Source organism: Emys orbicularis, chromosome 5 (assembly GCF_028017835.1).
Source record: "Emys orbicularis isolate rEmyOrb1 chromosome 5, rEmyOrb1.hap1, whole genome shotgun sequence".
Taxonomy (NCBI): domain Eukaryota; kingdom Metazoa; phylum Chordata; order Testudines; family Emydidae; genus Emys; species Emys orbicularis.
In genome coordinates this window covers 55,640,087-55,658,976 of record NC_088687.1, presented here as the reverse complement: position 1 = coordinate 55,658,976, position 18,890 = coordinate 55,640,087, and the positions used below count along the sequence as shown (strand labels likewise).

The window sequence follows — 18,890 nt, the reverse complement described above, 5'->3', positions numbered from 1 at the left end:
TGTCTCCAGAGACTCACCAGTTGCATGAGAGCTGGGGAGAAGAGCACTCGGTGACCCTCTTTAAACTTCCCGTCTTCCTCGCTCACCCCATCCTCGCTTGCAAATTGCTCTTTAGGAGAGGAGCAATTCTGTGCACGATTTAGCAGGCTAATGCAGTGGGTGGGGATGGCGGGCAGAAGTAGGGAGGAAAGTGCCTTACTCTACCCCTACTCCATAAGAGAAGCCACAATTTGAACTTTAAACACCACCTAGTAAAAGTGTTCAGCTGTGTCCTTTCATTTGGGCACTTCGGGTACATAAATTTAATCTTTTTTTAAATTGTAGCCCTTGGTATAACCCAATCCAAACAAGAGCAGGCACATATTCCACCTTGTGCCAGGGCACTGTGGTAGGGTGGAAATCCTGCAAGTTCTGTTTTCTTGTTTCCCATTTGTCCGGTATTAAATTTTATATTAGAACCATGTCTCCTGTTCCATAAACAAGTGTGTGACAGACTATTTAAATACAATGTCTGTCTTTGCTGCCTGAAGTTTTGTCATTTAAACTGTCCAGTAAAGGATTAATCTTCTAACTAAAGAGGAAATACTCTTGGATCTGTAGTTGTTTGTTGTTTCATAAATACCTTCTTTTAAAAATAAATCTACAAAATATACGAGAAGGGCGCCTATTATGTTAATGAGCTGGTGAATGCTGCATAATTAATGTAAAAATCTGAAAAATTTCAGTTGCGCCGGGAGCTGCCAGCAGTCATGCAGTAAGTTACAACCTCCAAAATCTTACCATAATTTTAGGGGAAATTAATCACTAGTATCTCCAGAATGGTCCTTTTTTGTTTTTCTAAAGAAGTGTGATATCATTATCTATAGTTTCAAGACTTGGATTTCAGTTACCAACCTTGAACCAGAAATACTAAAGTTTTATAAAACTGACCAACAGGAAACATACAGTGTTGCTGAGTTCTGCCACCTCTTCCATTTTTGTGTCGTCAGCAAACTTCTTCACCATGTTGTATCTCTTCCTGGTCATAAGAGCCAACATCTCTGATACTCAGAGGGGTAGCCGTGTTAGTCTGGATCTGTAAAAAGCAACAAAGAGTCCTGTGGCACCTTATAGACTAACAGACGTATTGGAGCATAAGCTTTCGTGGGTGAATATCCACTTCATCGGATGCATGCAGTGGAAATTTCCAGAGGCAGGTATAAATATGCAGGCAAGAATCAGTCTAGAGATAACGAGGTTAGTTCAATCAGGGAGGATGAGGCCCTCTTCTAGCAGTTGAGGTGTGAACACCAAGGGAAGAGAAACTGCTTTTGTAGTTGGCTAGCCATTCACAGTCTTTGTTTAATCCTGAGCTGATGGTGTCAATGAAGTGAGTATTCACCCACAAAAGCTTATGCTCCAATACGTCTGTTAGTCTATAAGGTGCCACAGGACTCTGTCGCTTTTTATCTCTGATACTGATGTTTATGGCACTTGACCATTCACCTTTATTAATACCAGACCCCTTCCATGTACAAGTGAAGATTTCTTGGCATTTGATACCTGGGCCAACTCTACACCCTCCAGCAATCTTATTCTTTCTACCACATTTATTATGGCAATTACATTTTGGTCTATTCATGGCAGCAGTAGTATTATTTATCATTTATATACCACAGTTGGTTTTCATGGCATTTTACAGATCTGGCTGGACTGAGGAAAGGGATATGTAGAGTTGCTGCACTGCAACAAGAACTTGAAGTGAGATTCTGGTCGACTCAGCTGAAGCATCAGCTCTGACACCCTAAGGGAGGATGCAGCCTGCATTCCCCTCCATCACTGGCAAGCTCTGCAGTGGTTAGGGTGGCATGATTATGGTTGCACCCCCACCTGCACCTTCTGTAGAGGCTAGTGCTGCTGGCTCTGTGTTCAGTGCCTGCACTCCCCAGACAAAATGTCGGTAGAGGGAATTACTAGTGCAGAAAGGGTGCCTGCATGGAAAAGTGCTGTCTCAGAGCAGGTCCAGATAAAATGGGATGCTGATGCTACCATCAATGGGAGACTTCCCGCAAAAGGCTAGCATAGCTAAGACCATAGATCACCTTACCAAGGAACACTTCAGTGGTCTATCTTACTTTGCCTCACCTCATGATGTATTTTCATAATATCTACATGTGGCAAAAATCTGCTTACTCTGAGATGGCTGGAGCACATAACAAAAGATATGAACGGTATAATACATGTGCAATTCAGAGTAATAAGTACTATGAGCCACTTTGGAAGCCAGTGAAGTTACTCAAGATTTACACTGATGTAACAGAGCTAAATCTAGCCTGTTAATATAACTTTAAATCATAAATAATGAGAGAAATACACTATATACAAACCAAGCCTTCAGTTACAAACTGAAATAAGAGAGGCTTGAACTTAGGTCAGGCATGAAATATTCAAATAAGAAAAGAAATGCTCTTTTGCTTCCACTTTGAATTAATTGCCTATAATATGTTAAAAGGTGTAAGAATAAAAAGTGTCTTACTTTTTAATCATACTAATTCTTTAATGGGACCGAGGAGGTGTTGGTAATGATAATGGCTCAGTCAACTGATCTCCAACATAGTGTAGATGTGAAGTAGTGTGCCGTGAATGACAAAAATAAATGCCCTGTTTAATAATACAATACTGTCTTTTACATCTTGGTAAAGGACTACAGGAAGGATAGTTGAAAAACTATGTAACTTTTTATGCATGGAGAAATATGGCACTTAGATAATTCGGTGGTACGTGCACTAGAAATGTTCTAATGTTAATACTGATTCTTTGTGTGTGATCTGTGCTGTGTATGTGTGGTAAAGAGATTAAAATTTCTAATGAATATTTGTACTAGGTTGCAGTGTTGTTGTAGCCATGTCGGTTCCAGGATATTAGAGAGGCAAGGTGGGTGAGCCTTGTCTAATAAAAGATATTACCTCACCCACCTGGTCTTCCTAATTTGTAATAGTGACAGTTGTAATGCCTTCGTTCATCTACAGGGCAAGTAGAAGTCAGAGAACTGCGCTGCCTGCTTACCTTTTCTGCTGTCTTGAAAAAACATATTGTCTCTGAGTGTAAGAGAGTAATTTGTTCAAGGCTTGCTTCATCTTGTTCCAGACCAGAGCAAACAAACTCCTTGATGGGTCAGCTTTTACTCTCAAAAGCATAGTGTATTGTGTATCTGAGATTCAAGTTTATCTTTAGGTGTAGAAAATGGATTAGAATTGCCCTAATGATCCTATTTATAATGAGATTCAAAAAGGAACAGTATTTTGTTTAGTTACGAAACGTACTGTGAGATTATTTGCTTTTCAAAATTCATTTTAATTCTGTGTTTCATTTTTCATCATGGCTTGGGTCTAGAGCTGGGTAAACATAGTGAATAGTTTATCTGATGAATTACCTTTTCTTCCTGTTTGCAAATTATCTAGAGACTTTGACGAATGCGTCAGTTATTTATAATTATTTTCTGAACACTTTATGTAAATATATTGCAGCCTGGGGGTTGTTTGAAAATCACTCTTTTGTTTTGACTGTTTGACTATTTACTATTGTTTGTGAGGTCTAATTGGGTCACATGTTATTGTTTCTATTTAATGTTGTCCAAAACTTCATTTAAAAAAAAAAAGAGTTTGAGCCAAGCCATAAATAAAAGAGCAGGTTGGAAAATGGGTCCTGTTCTTGGTGGAACATTTTGACTTTTTGGCGAATAATAATTAAAAGAAGTATTTTGACCAAAACCCAGAATAGTTGAACTGCAAAATGCCTTTACGGTGTCTCATTGAGGTTGTAATTAAGATGCCTCATGCTCCCATTTTCCTCTGTAGATTGGCCTCCCTGGTTGGACTACATCTCTGATGCATCCTGGTCTCCCCTCTTGTCGAGGCAAGGCAGTGCATCATGGGAGTCTCATGGGAGATGATATCCAGGTGGGGAGCCCAACCCAGATTGGAGAATGGGTACACTAGGCAACCCAACTACGACTCCCATAAGGCACCGTGGAATATCTGAATCAAAATATTTCAGTTTTCAGGTGTCCAGTTTGACAAAAAACTGAAAATTTCCACAGAAAACAGACTTTTCACAGTAAAAGCAGCAAAGAGTCCTGTGGCACCTTATAGACTAACAGACATACTGGAGCATGAGCTTTCGTGTGTGAATACCCACTTCGTCGGATGCATGTAGTGGAAATTTCCAGAGGCAGGTATAAATATGCAAGCAAGAGTGAGTCAGGCTAGAGATAACAAGGTTAGTTCAATCAGGGAGGATGAGGCCCTCTTCTAGCAGTTGAGATGTGAACACCAAGGGAGGAGAAACTGCTTTTGTAGTTGGCTAGCCATTCACAGTCTTTGTTTAATCCTGAGCTGATGGTGTCAAATTTGCAGATGAACTGAAGCTCAGCAGTTTCTCTTTGAAGTCTGGTCCTGAAGTTTTTTTGCTGCAGGATGGCTACCTTTAAATCTGCTATTGTGTGTCCAGGGAGATTGAAGTGTTCTCCTACAGGTTTTTGTATATTGCCATTCCTAATATCTGATTTGTGTCCATTTATCCTTTTATGTAGGGACTGTCCAGTTTGGCCGATGTACATAGCAGAGGGGCATTGCTGGCATACGATGGCATATATTACATTGGTGGACGTGCAGGTGAATGGTGATGGTGTGGCTGATCTGGTTAGGTCCTGTGATGGTGTTGCTGGTGTAGATATGTGGGCAGAGTTGGCATCGAGGTTTGTTGTATGGATTGGTTCCTGAGGCTACATCTACACTAAAGGGGGGGGTCGATTTAAGATACGCAAATTCAGCTACGCGAATAGCGTAGCTGAATTCGACGTATCAGATCCGACTTACCCTGTTGTGAGGACGGCGGCAAAATCGACTGCCGCGGCTCCCAGTCGACGGCGCTTACTCCCACCTCCGCTGGTGGAGTAAGCGCGTCGATTCGGGGATCGATTGTCGCGTCCTGACGAGACGCGATAAGTCGATCCCCAAGAGATCGATTTCTACCCGCCGATTCAGGCGGGTAGTGTAGACCAGGCCTGAGTTAGAGTTACTATGGTGCGGTGTGTAGTTACTGGTGAGAATATGCTTCAGGTTGGCGGGTTGTCTGTAAGCGAGGAGTGGCCTGCCACCCAAGGCCTGTGAAAGTGAGGGATCGTTGTCCAGCATGGGTTGTAGATCACTGATGATGCGTTGGAGAGGTTTTAGCTGGGGACTGTATGTGATGGCCAGTGGAGTTCTGTTGGTTTCTTTCTTGGACTTGTCTTGCAGTAGGAGATTTCTGGGTACACGTCTGGCTCTGTTGATCTGTTTCCTTGTTTCCTTGTGCGGGTATCGTAGTTTTGAGAATGCTTGATGAAGATTTTGTAGGTGTTGGTCTCTGTCTGAGGGGTTGGAGCAGATACGGTTGTATCTCAGTGCTTGGCTGTAGACAATGGATCGTGTGGTGTGTCCGGGATGGAAGCTGGAGGCATGAAGGTAGGCATAGTGGTCGGTGGGTTTTCGGCATAGGGTGGTGTTAACGTGACCGTCACTTATTTGCACCGTGGTGTCTAGGAAGTGGACCTCCTGTGTAGATTGTCCAGGCTGAGGTTGATAGTGGGGTGGAAGCTGTTGAAATCGTGGTGGAATTTTTCCAGCATCTCCTTCCCATGGGTCCAGATGATGAAGATGTCATCAATGTAGCGTAGGTAGAGAAGGGGCGTGAGTGGATGAGAGCTGAGGAAGCGTTGTTCCAGGTCAGCTATAAAAACGTTGGCATATTGTGGGGCCATGCGGGTGCCCATAGCGGTGCCACTGGTCTGGAGGTATATATTGTCATCAAATTTGAAATCGTTGTGTGTGAGGATAAAGTCACAGAGCTCAGCAACCAGTTGTGCTGTGGCATCATCAGGGATACTGTTCCTGACAGCTTGTATTTACGGGTTTGTGGATCTTGGGTAGTAGATACCCTTAGAGCCCTGACCGGGGTTATTCTATGTTCCTGTACTAGTGTAGGAAGTGTCCTGAGTAGATGGTGCAGTTTCTTAGTGTATTCCTCAGTGGGATCTGAGGGAAGTGGCCTGTAGAATTTGGTATTGGAGAGTTGTCTGGCAGCCTCCTTTTGGTAGTCAGACCTGTTCATGATGACAGCAGCACCTCCTTTATCAGCCTCTTTGATTATAATGTCACTGCAACTCTGGGCCAGATGTTACTTTTTAGTTATCAGCTTTCACAGATTTATTTTGTTAAAAATGCATACTAACTGTAGCCACTCCATTGCCTGTCAAGGATACAATTTTTTATTTTTATTTTTTATTTTTTTTAAAGAAACATGTTATAGTCTTGTCCCAGTATGTTAAGTGAAACATGCCTTAGGAGAAAGTGACATTAATTTATTTTCACTTGTAAAATATGCGGTGTTTATAACTACTCTAAATTTTAAATATTAACTTTTTATGTGAAAAGTAGGAATAAGTGGTCAGCATAAAATCAATATTCCTCTGAACTCTAACTGGAGGAATACACAGGAATATCTAATACACCTCTACCCCAATATAACGCTGTCCTCGGGAGCCAAAAAATCTTATCGCGTTATAGGTGAAACCGCGTTATATCAAACTTGCTTTGATCCGCTGGTGTGCGCAGCCCGCCCCTCCCCCCCCCCCCCCTCGGAGTGCTGCTTTACTGCGTTATATCCAAATTCGTGTTATATCAGGTCGCGTTATATAGGGGTAGAGGTGTACTATCCAAATGAGGATTCCCATATATTCTTAATGTGGACCAGACGATTGGTCCTTCAGTGGGTGAAATGTAAAATTTTCTTGCTGTCTCCAGGCTTTGGTGAAGGAAATATTCTTCTTACTGTGAAAATCATTGCACAGTAACTGCCTGAGGAGAAAAATGTTTCCTCACTCCAAACTCTGGGCACCTTTAAGCAGGGCTGGCTCTGGCTTTTTTGCCGCCCCAAGCGAAAAACGCCCGACCGGGGCAGCAAAGGGGGGGGGAGGGGAGGAGGAAAACAAACCTGCCCCCGGCCGGAGCGGCAAAGGGGGCGGGGGGGAGAGAACAAACCGGCTGGCTGGAGCGGCGAAGGGGGGGGGGGGGGGGCGGGAAACAAACTGGCCGGCCGGAGCGGCGAAGGGGGGAGGGGGGGCCGGGAAACAAACCTGACCCCTGCCGGAGCGGCGAAGGGGGGGGAGAACAAACCGGCCGGCCGGAGCGGCAAATGGGGGGGGGGAAACAAACCGGCCGGCTGGAGCGGCGAAGGGGGGGGGGGGGAAACAAACCGGCCGGCCGGAGCAGCAAGTGGGGGGAACAAACCTGCCCCCGGCCAGAGCAGCAAGGGGGGGGAACAAACTGGCTGGCTGGCCGGAGCGGCGAAGGAAAGAAAAAACCAAAACAAAAAAAAATACCTGCGGGGCGGCGGGAGCGTGGGTGCAGGGGGACTCCCGGCCCTGCAGACCCCGGGCAGCGGAGTGCACACCCCGGCTAGCTGGGGGGGGGGGGAGAGAGAATGGGGGTGGCCAGGGCTTCCTTAAGCGGGGTGCTTGCCACGTGGCCCCTCCCGTTGCGCCGCCTGCCGGGAGGGCTCCGCGCCGCTCCGGTCGGCAAGCAGGGAAGGACGCGGGCTGCCCTGCCGGGCTTGCTGCAGGGCGCTCCCCTCCTCCGCCCCCTACAGGGCAGCGGGAGCAGCAAACCAAAAAGAAAAAACCTGCAGGGGTGGCCAAAGCGGTGAAGCGCAAAACAAAACAAAACAAAAAAGGATTAGATGGAATGCCACCCCTTGGAATCTGCTGCCCCAAGCACGAGCTTGCTCAGCTGGTGCCTGGAGCCGGCCCTGCCTTTAAGGAAAGAGCTCCTTAAACCTCATCTCATATTTAAACTAACAGATAAACCGGGGTGGGGGTTAAAGGGTGAGTGGGTTCTGTTTTATAACAAATGCCAACATAAGAAAAACATTACTGAGTTTCAACTTTATTCTAAGGTTACGCAGAAGAAAATTACATACATGCTAAAAGTACCTACAAACAATTATCAGTGTTTGGAAAACAGATTATTAAAATAAATATTAGGCCAGATTTTCCTTGGTCTTTGCTGGGGAAATGAAGGGTAGTCATGCATACAAAGAAGCTGCATCCTGTAAAAGGCCAGGGACAACTAGAGGACCTACTCTTAGGAGTGCAGGGACTGTGTCTTCCATGAATGCCTAGGTACACAGATGACCTCAAGGGGCTTATGGGGAGGAGACAGGTGCAGGGTATCAGGCTGTCCCCTAACTGGGTGACCCTGATCCACAAAAGTACTAAGGCACCTAAACCCCAGAGTTAGGCACCAGTTTTGGCTCCACTGTGAACTCTGTAGGCACTTAAACTCACTCGATGCCTAATTTTTTATGGTCAAAGTTTCCTCTGTGCCTATGTTTCTGCGTCTGCACTCTGTTGCCTTCCTCTAGGCATCTGGATGCCTACCTCTTGCCTAAGCCCCAGAGCAATTTATGAACCGGGAGAAGATAGATATTCATCTGCCTGAGTTGCCTGATCCAGTAGGTGTGCTCAGAGGCCACCTACCAGATCAGGTCTGATTCAGAATCTTGCAGCAGGAGGTGGTGGTGGTGCCCACATTACGCAGTAACTATTAGCCCAGTGGTTAGAGCACTCAACAGGTTCCATTCCCCCCCTTTGTGTCAGGGGGAAGAGATTTGAACAGTGATCTCCCAATTCTCAGGAGTGCTCTAACCATTGAACTATGGGATATTCTGATGTGGGACTGCCTCAGTCTCTCCTGTTTAAGTTCAACTGTGAATAATGATTGGAGGAGGGAACTGGACCCTGGGTCTCCCACCTTCTGGCCGGGTGCCTAAAACACTGGACTACAAAGTCATTCTCTCTCTCTCTCAGGCCCAATGTCTATTTAAGTGTTTACCCACTTTGGAACAATCAAATAAGCTCCTTTTAAACTCCGATAAGACTATCTACACACAGACTTGCACTGGTTTAACTCAACTGGTTTAAAAAAATACCCTCAGTTAAACCAGTCGAAGTTAAGGTGTAGAAAACTCCCGAGATACATATAAACACTTCACCTACGTATGTATGTAAGTGTATATGCATGAGTGTGTGGACTTTTGTAGGAGAATCTGCAATATAATCCACCCGGTTATATCCATAAGTCATTCTTCTGTTTGAAGAATGTTGGTTCCTGAGAATGACTTTAGGTAAAGAGGCTGTGAGGTATTTTATAACCTAACAGTCATTTCAGTAAAGGTCTGAAGTTATGAAAGGAGTGGTTGAGCATAGTCCTCTCTCTTGCGAAGAATCAGGAAGTTTCAGAATGATAAATGGGTTTCTCAGAAATAGGACTTTGGCAGGATGCCAAAAAAGTTGAAGTGGTAAATTATTAAAAGAAAATAGTGTTTAGAAACTGACTGGATTGGCACCAGCCAAAAAAAAAAAAAAAAAAAAGTAGAAAGCAATGGAAATAAATCAATAAGCAAGTCTCTCTTATTTCCCTTTCATGGAATACCAAACCCACAACTGATTTGTTTTTCCCAGGTCCGCACCCGTGTCCTGTCTGAACACAAGGAGCCAAGAACAGATGTCGGGGTAAGTAATTTCTGTTAGCTAGGCAGCTGATAAACTTACTTTGCATTAGGAGTTGGGTTAAATTAATAGAGGATCATGACAGGAGTAATACATTCAGAGATTGATGGATTCTAATGCATTTACTCCTTGACTCTAAACTTCAGGATTTTTCCTTAAGGAGGATTTTTATACTGAGGCCAGTCCAGTTTTCTAGGGTCTCTGCTAGTGCCTTTCAAGCAGTCTGGGTTAGATACAGAGCTTGGGCTCATACTCCCTTGACCAGCATGGTCAGGAATAAGTCGGAAGGTCAGTCAGCACTGCCATAGCAGCTGTATTTGGAGTCTGAATAAGAAGTGACATTGATAATATTTAAAAAGCCCATTGTGGTACTGGCCTAATTTCGGGGGAAGAACAGAGTGTTCCTCCTGGGTTAGGGCTAGCTATGTGCATATCAGATAAAATTGAAATTCCACAGACTTGAGGAGAAATAGCATCCTGTAATGGCGTCAGCACCCGCCTCTCGAGCGTGTCCCCTTTTCTCTGGCCAATAGTGCCTGCAAACAGTCTTTTCATGGAGGTGGGGGGTGCCCACCTCTCATGGATGGCCCCCTTTCTCTCGGTTAGGTGTGAGCCTGCTTTTCTTTTTTGGTCTTACATCAGGGTGGCACCTGCCTCTTGCGAGCACACCACAGCTGCTGGTTCTCTTGGTTGTTCTTTGGCAGCTCAGTACTCTGGGCAAGCCACACATGCTGTCCCCCCCTTCCGGGGTATAGAGTCCCGAGTTCTTATCATGGCCCTGGTATGGGGCCGTAATTCTTAGGCCTCTTTCCAGAGGCACTGCCTTCTTCAGACACCTAGCTGGGGCCCATCTTGGTACCTTCAACTGGTGTCCTTTTCAGCAGCCCTCCCTGGGCTCAGTCTGCTACCAGATGAGCAGGGCCCATGTCGTTACTCTCGTCTGGTCTGGCCAGGTTTTATGCTCAGTCCCCCGGGCTCAGCCTGCCCACACTGATCTTTCGGCGGCTCTCTGCTATTCTGTCCAGCCAGGCACCTGGTCTTTGGCAGCCTCCCCTGGGCTCAGTTCTGTCTGGTGAGCTCTCTGCAGTCCTGTTAGCCAGCCAGCCAGGCACCTGGTCCTCCCTTGTCAAGCTCCACACAGCAACTGAACTTCTTTGCTCTGCTGCTTGTCTTATATAGGGCCCTTCTGGCCCCGGATTGGCTGCTTCATCAGCCTCTCTGATTGGCTGCTCCTCTGCAGCGACTCTAGGCTGTCTGGTGGATTTCTCTCTGCTCTATTCTGGGGCAGGGTGATCCAGGACCATGAGGCCTCCAGCAGGGGGCCTCTGGGCCTAGTCCACCCTGCCACACATCTCTGTTAAGATTTAATAATAACCCAGTGATTTCCCAGATTGCATTCTAAAGTATCCAGAATCACTCTTACATGTTGGCAGTATGCACGGGCACATAGACACTCTTCTCTGTGGTTGGGAAAAGGGAAATATAGAATTTGGAGTGGGGAATTGGCACTAAACCGAAATCCTTAAATCAAAAAACCTTGCAAACAATTTAGATTGGGACATGTACAGTACCAAATTCATCTGTGATGGTGATGTGTATATAAAATAATAAATCCATGCTAGCAAATTATGCTGGTTCTAGTTTGTTTCCTGCTCTATCCAGCATTGGAATTCAGAAGTTGGAGGGGAGGCTCCCCCTTTCTCTTTTTCTGACCTTCCATCATGTGACCTTACCCACTTCTCATATAAATTAATCGTGTTTATTACAGTAGTGCCTAATAGGCAACCAAAAATGGGGCCCCATTGTGCTAGGCTCTGTACAAACCCAGAGTAGTAGATGGTTCCTGCCCCAAAGAGCTTACAATATAAATAGACAAGACAGACACAGTAGGTTGGTGGGGGGGAATGGAATGGTTATAATACATAAGCAGAGTGAACAATGTGATGGTACCAAATGTCATTTTAGTTGCATGATACTTTCGAGGGGTGAGTTTACTTAGCATGTGGATAAGCTAAATAGAAAGAAAAGTTAAGGGAAAGGGAGTGAGGAGGACAAGACAGTGAAAAGGAGAGCAAGAGTGGCCAGTGTGAGTGAAGTTGAGGTGAAGAGACTGTGAGGGAGGGAGAGGGTTGGAGCAAACAGCCAATCAGCGCAAGACAGAGAATCTCTAGTCAAAACTGTTGAACATTCTCCAAAGATCTCAGCGTTGGCAGCTTCACTCCTTCCTGCTGGAGTCTCTGGCTGGGTCCTCTCTGCACCTACGGCCAGGTAGCTGGGGGGAAGAGAGTCAATGTTTGAGTCCCAGTGCTCCCATAGTGGCAGCCATCTCCTCTGCACAATACTGGGTCCAGTGGCATGCTGGAGGGAAAGGTAGCTCTGGCTAGACCCTATTTTACCCCCTTCCCCCATGTGCAGCAGTGCCTGCTTTGGCTGCTTTCTGCTCTTACTGCCTGGAGTCAAAACTTGTATAAAACATGCCTGTTTCTGACTGATGGCAAAACAAGAGCTGGGGCAGACAGCAGACTATGGACCGGAAAGATTTTAAGTTGTTTTTTATCCTGAGGTGCTGATTCTCCTCCTTGAACTACCAAGGATCATCCCTGGCATAGTTCCAACAGGATGCATTTGAAAAATGTGCAATATGGCAGCAGAGTTAAATCTCAGTGAGCAATCTGTATTTCAGCCTTTCACAGGGCCATTGCAGACATATTTTTCTTTCTTCCTTTTTTCTTTGGCTAGGTAAGTGATTAAGTTTATTAATCAAACAATTCAACACAAATCTCTTATAATTTATTATCACAAGTGTCTCACCAGCACTAGCAAAATTATGGAGGAGCACTAGCTATTCTATAATTAAGGTTGTTTAAACTCAATTTTCAAACCTCTCTAAACCACACATGCAAAATTGGATTGGTTTGTAAATTGCCATGGCAATTCAGGGCCCAGGGTAAAGTTGGCACAGCTACGCAAGCACAGAAAAAGGAATCCAAGGCCTGGTCAACATAGCTGCATTGGTCAGGGGTGTGAAAAATCCACATTCCTGAGTGACGTAGCTATGCTGACCTAACTCCCGGTCGGTGCCAAAGCTAGCCACAGGGCACTCTTTCAAATTCTAGGCCCATTGCAAGGCCGGATAACCCATTTCCATCAGATCACTGGGCCATACAACATTTTTTATTATTATTTTGAAGGTATTTTTAAATGAATTTAAGAATATGAAATAGAAAAAATGTTTTGGAATCTGGAAAATTATATTGTATTAAGCAGTGTCCTATGAGATCTGAGAACCATGGTGTATTAGCAAGAGCCTGAAGCATGGGCCTGGTGCAAAGCCTGAGGCCTGAACAAAAGTCAGTGAGTTATGCCATTAGCAACAGTCATGTCCGGTCAAAAGCAGCTGTTTGCCTGCAAGTCAGTGACTGGTACATGAACTCGGCACCAGTATTGATAGCATTGCTGCAACACACTGAATATGTAAACACTTTCCAGCAGGCCAGCACAAGAACACCCCATCCTAGCACACAATAAAATGGTTTGACAAAAGTGATGAATAGTGATATTTTGTCTGAAACATCAGGAGTAAAAGTACAAAGACAGGTGGTGAATAGGAATGTTTTGTCTGAAACATCAGAAGGAAAGTACAAGGGGAGGTAACAAACGTCATGAAACACATAAGGTGATACACAAGTTGTTTATCCCAGATTGTTTGTCTCAGTCTATAAATGTTAGGATGCCTCGCTTTAATCCTTTGGCCAGCCTAGAGAGTAATGAAAAGTCCCGCCATTCACTGAGCTGCGTCCATTGTCACGGGCATACATGTCTTAGTATCCTCATAGAGTCTGCCAGGGCTATTACCATCCTTCGTCGACAAACCTGGCCAGGCACCTTTGTACCTTAACAGATCTTGTGGTCATTGGGCAGTTCAATTGAGGTCTCCTGTGCCAACTATCTGCGCAGAGCTGGGACAGCACACAAAGAACACACAGCCAAACATCTGATGACACAAGGCTAATTCCAGAGGCTATGAGACCTTGCAGTGGTGTAGGGCCTTGTGAGGGGCCACCACAAATGGGCAAAATGTTTGTTTCTCCCCCCTTCAGTTCATATAAGGAATTGTAGTATTAATGTGTATTGCAGTAGCACCTAGAGGCCCCAACTGAGATCAAAGCCCTGTTATAATTGGCACTCTATAAGAACACAAAGTTTACCATCCAAATTGCATATAAAAATGCAAAGGAATGTTAAGATTGCAAAGTCAAGCACTCAAAAGTTAGGAAATGCCAGAATGAAGGTTGTATGAGCAACCTTAATTGTTCTCTCTTATGTGTACATACACCTCTACCTCGATATAAAGCTGTCCTTGGGAGCCAAAAAATCTTACCGTGTTATAGGTGAAACCGCATTATATTGAACTTGCTTTGATCCACCGGAGTGCGCAGCCCCACCCCCTCCGGAGCACTGCTTTAACGCGTTATATCCAAATTCGTGTTATATCGGGTCGCGTTATATCGGGGTAGCGGTGTATTATGATACAGACTATGTCTTCTGTGCCAAAAGGTGTATTTTTTCAGTGAGATAGTGAACATGTTACCTATCTTGCTGTAAAATCTTAGCAGAAACAAGGCATTGTGGGAGGTATAGTGTTAACCTCAACTAGTTTCACTGAGGTAAAAACTACCTCTCCCTTGTCTCTGCTAGGATTTTACAGTGAGATAGGTGAGTCAAGTTAGCTATCTCACTTAAAAACGCACCTTTTTGGCAGTGAAGACACAGCACAGTCTTTAATTACATAATCATACTATTTTACCCACTCTGTTTCTATCTCATGGCTCCAGTCTGCCTCTTCTTTACTTCCTCCTTTTCATCCACCCCTACCCTCAGCCTGCCTCCTTGGCACCTTTTCTCTTTCTCTTGGCTTGTATGTTCTACACTACCTCCCTTCTTCCTTCCCTTCCTGCCTAGCTGTGCAGCCAGGGATGGAAATTGAATCATTACATGGACATCAACATGAGCCTGTAGGAGGCTTTGAGCTTGGCCATACTGAGGACCCAGCTTTTAAACTTGGAAGCCAATTGTAGAGCTCTACATCTGGGCATTTAAATTGGCACTTAGGTTCCCAGCTATGCATTTTATGTGCCTAAAAGCCTGTCTGAGCACTAAACTTTGGAGCCCACATTCGAATATTCCAAGGCCCTGATTCAGACTGGCCTTACTAAAGGAAGGCAGGATACAACTCTTACTAGGTGGTGTCATACTACTGCTGAGCAGCTCCACTGAAACACATGTTGTTCTCCATTTTCCAAGGGTTGAATGTGCTACCTCTATATGGCCCGGGCTGACCCTGAGAGCATGTGACCAAGCTCAAGACCTATACCTGCATTTTGTCATCTGCAAGCACATTGCATTTGCTGTTAGACCTTTTATTTTTGTTAGCCTTACAAAAGGAATAAAGAATAAAATTAATATTATGCAAAAAAAAACCCTGCTTATTTGTTGAAGTATTTGCATAGTTGATGTGACTTAATGAAAATATCTGTAACTAATTCACATCAACTTCCAGTGAGTTGCTGTGTATTTTTCAAAAAACCTTCATGGAAGAAAGTTTTAGGTTATTTTCTTTCCATGCTCATTGTCCCTAGGGTAAGAAGAACTCTGTTGTACAACTGGTAAAGTGAAGTTTTAGTGCTGAGCAGCAGAGGTATTGAGAGAGGGTAAAAAGTTCTCTTGAAAAAATGTTTGCATAATTTCCTTGAGGATGCAAAAGGCTGACATTGGCAGAAAGACAACATATAGCGTAGCAGGTCAACAGAAATTTAGAAAATGTAGCTGGATGAATATATTTCTCTTTATTTGTACTGGAATAAAATTGGTCCACCCTAGGTTGGAAATACCCAAGGAAACTTGCTTACAAACATTGCTATATACTCAGAAAACACAGCATTTCTATTAATAACTTGTATTGAGCCCAACATAAAAATAACTCCAGCAAGCAAATACATTAATATCTCGAGTTCAAAGATGATAATGCCTAAGGGTTTAGGAACTACTGTAGCAAGAACAACATTGGTAAAACACTGAAGATTTAACATTTGTTGTGATACAGAAATCACTTGAATAGGAGGAAAACCTTCAAACTAAATGAAACTTTTCCTGCGGGTGTACGTTTTACAGCCTGCTATTTGTCAGATTGTCAATCTGATTGTTTTTAATGAAAAAGATGGGTTCCTGTCTGTAAAATCTGAGCTTAACAAATTATTGATAATGGTGTCACTGATGTATGAAGGTATTCTATGGGATAATATATCAAGCTAGTGGGTTCCAATTTAAAATTTCTCTCTTGCTACGAAAGACAGATTTGCAGGCATGGGGCTGAAAATGAAACGATTAAAACTTCAGGAATTAATGATGATGTCCTCCTTTCTCTCTCTTTTCCCCTGTGTTTTGTAGCGAAACTTTCTGGGCTTGACTACTTTTAAAGTAGGAGACTTGGTGAAGTCAAAGGAACAACAGTTGACCCTTACCCTGAGGTAGGTCTTTTTGTCTATTGTAAACCATTTCAAACTAATAACCCGTGACATTTAATGATTGCTGCTTGGCGGTGTTTGAAACTCGGAATTACTTCAGGTATATTAGATGTCAACCTCAAGTGCCTCTGTTTCTACTATGCACAAAGCTAAAGAGAAATACCAATTATTTAAGTCAGAGCTTCCCATGTGTCAGGTTAGAAAAGGTTACTCGCTTTTTGATATGATCCCCTACAGAAAAATTGCAGAGCAGTTAAATTGGGGAAAGTCCTTTCAAAGATTCCTACAACAGGGAATATAAATCTTATTCTCACTTAATTAATACATTATATTTTTGTAGACTCCAATGAAGTGACCAGGATTTGAATATTTGGCATGTTTAAGTACACTGGGCCTGATTCACCACTGCCTTGCACCTTCTGTGATCACTTAATGTGTAAAGTAGGTATGAAATGCTACCAAATCAGAATTGCAATGCAGAACTCTGCACAAATGTATATGACTAAACAAGGTACAAGGCTGTGCAGAATCAGGCCCAGTGTTTTAGATGTGGCCCTATATGAACATGAAGAAAGGATGGAATGGATGGGTTTGTGTTTAAAACAATGGGCTGGGAATCAGGAGAGTTCAATTCCCAGCTCTGACACAGACTTGTATATATGATCTTGGGCAAATCATTCAGGGCATAATCTATATCCTTTTGAAGCCAATAGAAAAACTCCTATTTACTTTAAAGGCTTTGGATCAGGCCCTTAGGACTTGATTTTCAGAGGTGTTGAACACCCACAGCTACCATTGACTTCATCTAGAGTTTAAGGTGCTCAACATTTGTACATATCAGACTTTTGTTACATTAGATCCTCTGATCCCTTTCTCCTCCTGTTCCCTTTGAAGATGCTGCATATAGATGCAGTAGAAGTCCACACAGAACTAGATTTGGTGGCACATGGGCTGCACACCCTGTCTTGGCACAGATAGCCCAAACTCAAATGCATTAATCAGAACAGCAGTGGTTTCAGTGTGCCAAGGGCCTTCAGCACTCTTTTTGGAGAGGGCATAATTTTGTTTTTTATGTACCTGCACTCCTATTAAAAGTAACGGGAGTTGCATGTAGACATGAGGGCAGAGGGGAGGTACATATTACTTGGTTTAGAGACCATGCTGTATTGACAGAGTGCGTTGATTTTCATTCTCCATATAGCATAAAATCACAATATAACAAAATATTAGTTTATAGCATTAGCCTTAATGGGTTCCCAGAGGGTATTGGGTTTGAATTGAACCTTTGTAGGTTTGCTTTTTGTCAAGTTTTGTTTTTGTCTCATACATTTTTTGTACATCTAATAGTAAAAGACAGCAGTTTAAAACAATTCCAATTGAACTCCAGAAAATTAAATTATAGACATTAGTGGATTGAAATTTAAAAGACATTTTCAAAAAAAATTATGAATGTTGATTTGTTTCTTGAGTATGGCTGTGGGCCAGATTCACAGAATTACTCTTCTCTCGTTACATCACCAGGCAGTGCAGAAAGAGACAATACTGCCCATACCTCCTCAATGGCAGTAAAATCTGGTGGCTTGGCATTTCCCTTCCTGCAGCATCCCTGTTGTAGGGGAAGTGTCAGGGATGAGGGACAGGCCTGTTGAGGGCATTGCCAGGCAAACTGTGCTCCATCTATTCCTAGCTGATGCACAGTTGCTTGGGAGGAGCTTTGCAAGCCAGTGTAAGTTAGAGTAGCCTCAGGGCTGCTGTAACCTATGCTAGGTCTAGGACAGAGCAAGGCAGAGAACCAGGGAGCTGAAACTAGCTCTCTGTAGTACCAGGTAGATAGTAGTCTCATCATATAATCTGGCCCATACTTTCTTTTTACTGATATTTTAGCATTTTCTTGCTCAGGAAAAACACAAACTAAACCATATAACGATGGATTTGTTCCTCTGTAATTCTACAGTTGGGAGGTTTTTTGTTGGGGGTGCTGATGGTGAAGGACAGTAGGGTTGGGGGAGGGTCAGGACATGTCTCTGCTGCAAAGAAAAATCTGTGGTGCTGAGTCTGAGCCCAGCTCAACTGACTTGGGCTTGTGAGTAGGTCAGGCTGTGGAGCTAACACTAACAGTGTAGATGTTTGGGCTTGGGCAGGAGCCTGGGTTTTGAAACCCTGCGAATGGGGAGAGTCTCAGGGCTTTTCTGAGACCCTCCCCCTCCTCAGGATTTCAGATCCCATGCAGCAGCCCAAGCCCAAACTTCTACACTGCTATTTTTAGCCCCACAGCCTGAGGCTGTGAGCCCAAGTCAGTTGACCCAGGCTCTTATACTGGCTGCTCCACTGCTCCATGTCTTTTATTGCAATGTTGACATACCCTTTGGTTTCTGATAACATTCCATTGTTCACCAAAGGTGTACTCTTTCTCTGCCCTCTCCCCTCCTTTTCTTCTTGGCAGAGACCAAGGAACTTTGTTCTGACACACAGATAGGGTTTTTAATCTCTCCTTTCATTTTGGGTTTTCATTATATTGCAGCCCTTAATGTTTAAAGACTGATATTTTCTAGACTGTCAACCAAATGAGTGTTTTAGGAGAATGTGTGTGTCTATATATAATGTGACAAAGATCCTCCTCTATCTTGGTGGGTCCTGCGCTTATTGGTGGATTTTCTTGCCTCAGAGGTTCACCATGTGGGTTGGGGAACAGCCCAGAGACCTTCCCCTCTGGAAGAACCCACAGTCCAGGTCAGTTGGGAGGTTTGGGGGGAACCCGGGCCCGCCCTCTACTCCGGGTT

At 44.0% G+C, this 18,890-nt stretch overlaps 1 protein-coding gene across 1 annotated transcript in view; it reads left to right on the top strand.

The window, feature by feature from the left end:
• Positions 1–18,890, top strand: part of INPP4B (inositol polyphosphate-4-phosphatase type II B) — a 305,271-nt gene that overhangs the window by 90,516 nt on the left and 195,865 nt on the right. The window contains exons 6-7 of the mRNA XM_065404686.1: positions 9,539–9,589; positions 16,034–16,113. Of these exons, the coding sequence (XP_065260758.1) occupies positions 9,539–9,589; positions 16,034–16,113 (131 nt within the window). The remainder of the gene's footprint in view (positions 1–9,538; positions 9,590–16,033; positions 16,114–18,890) is intronic.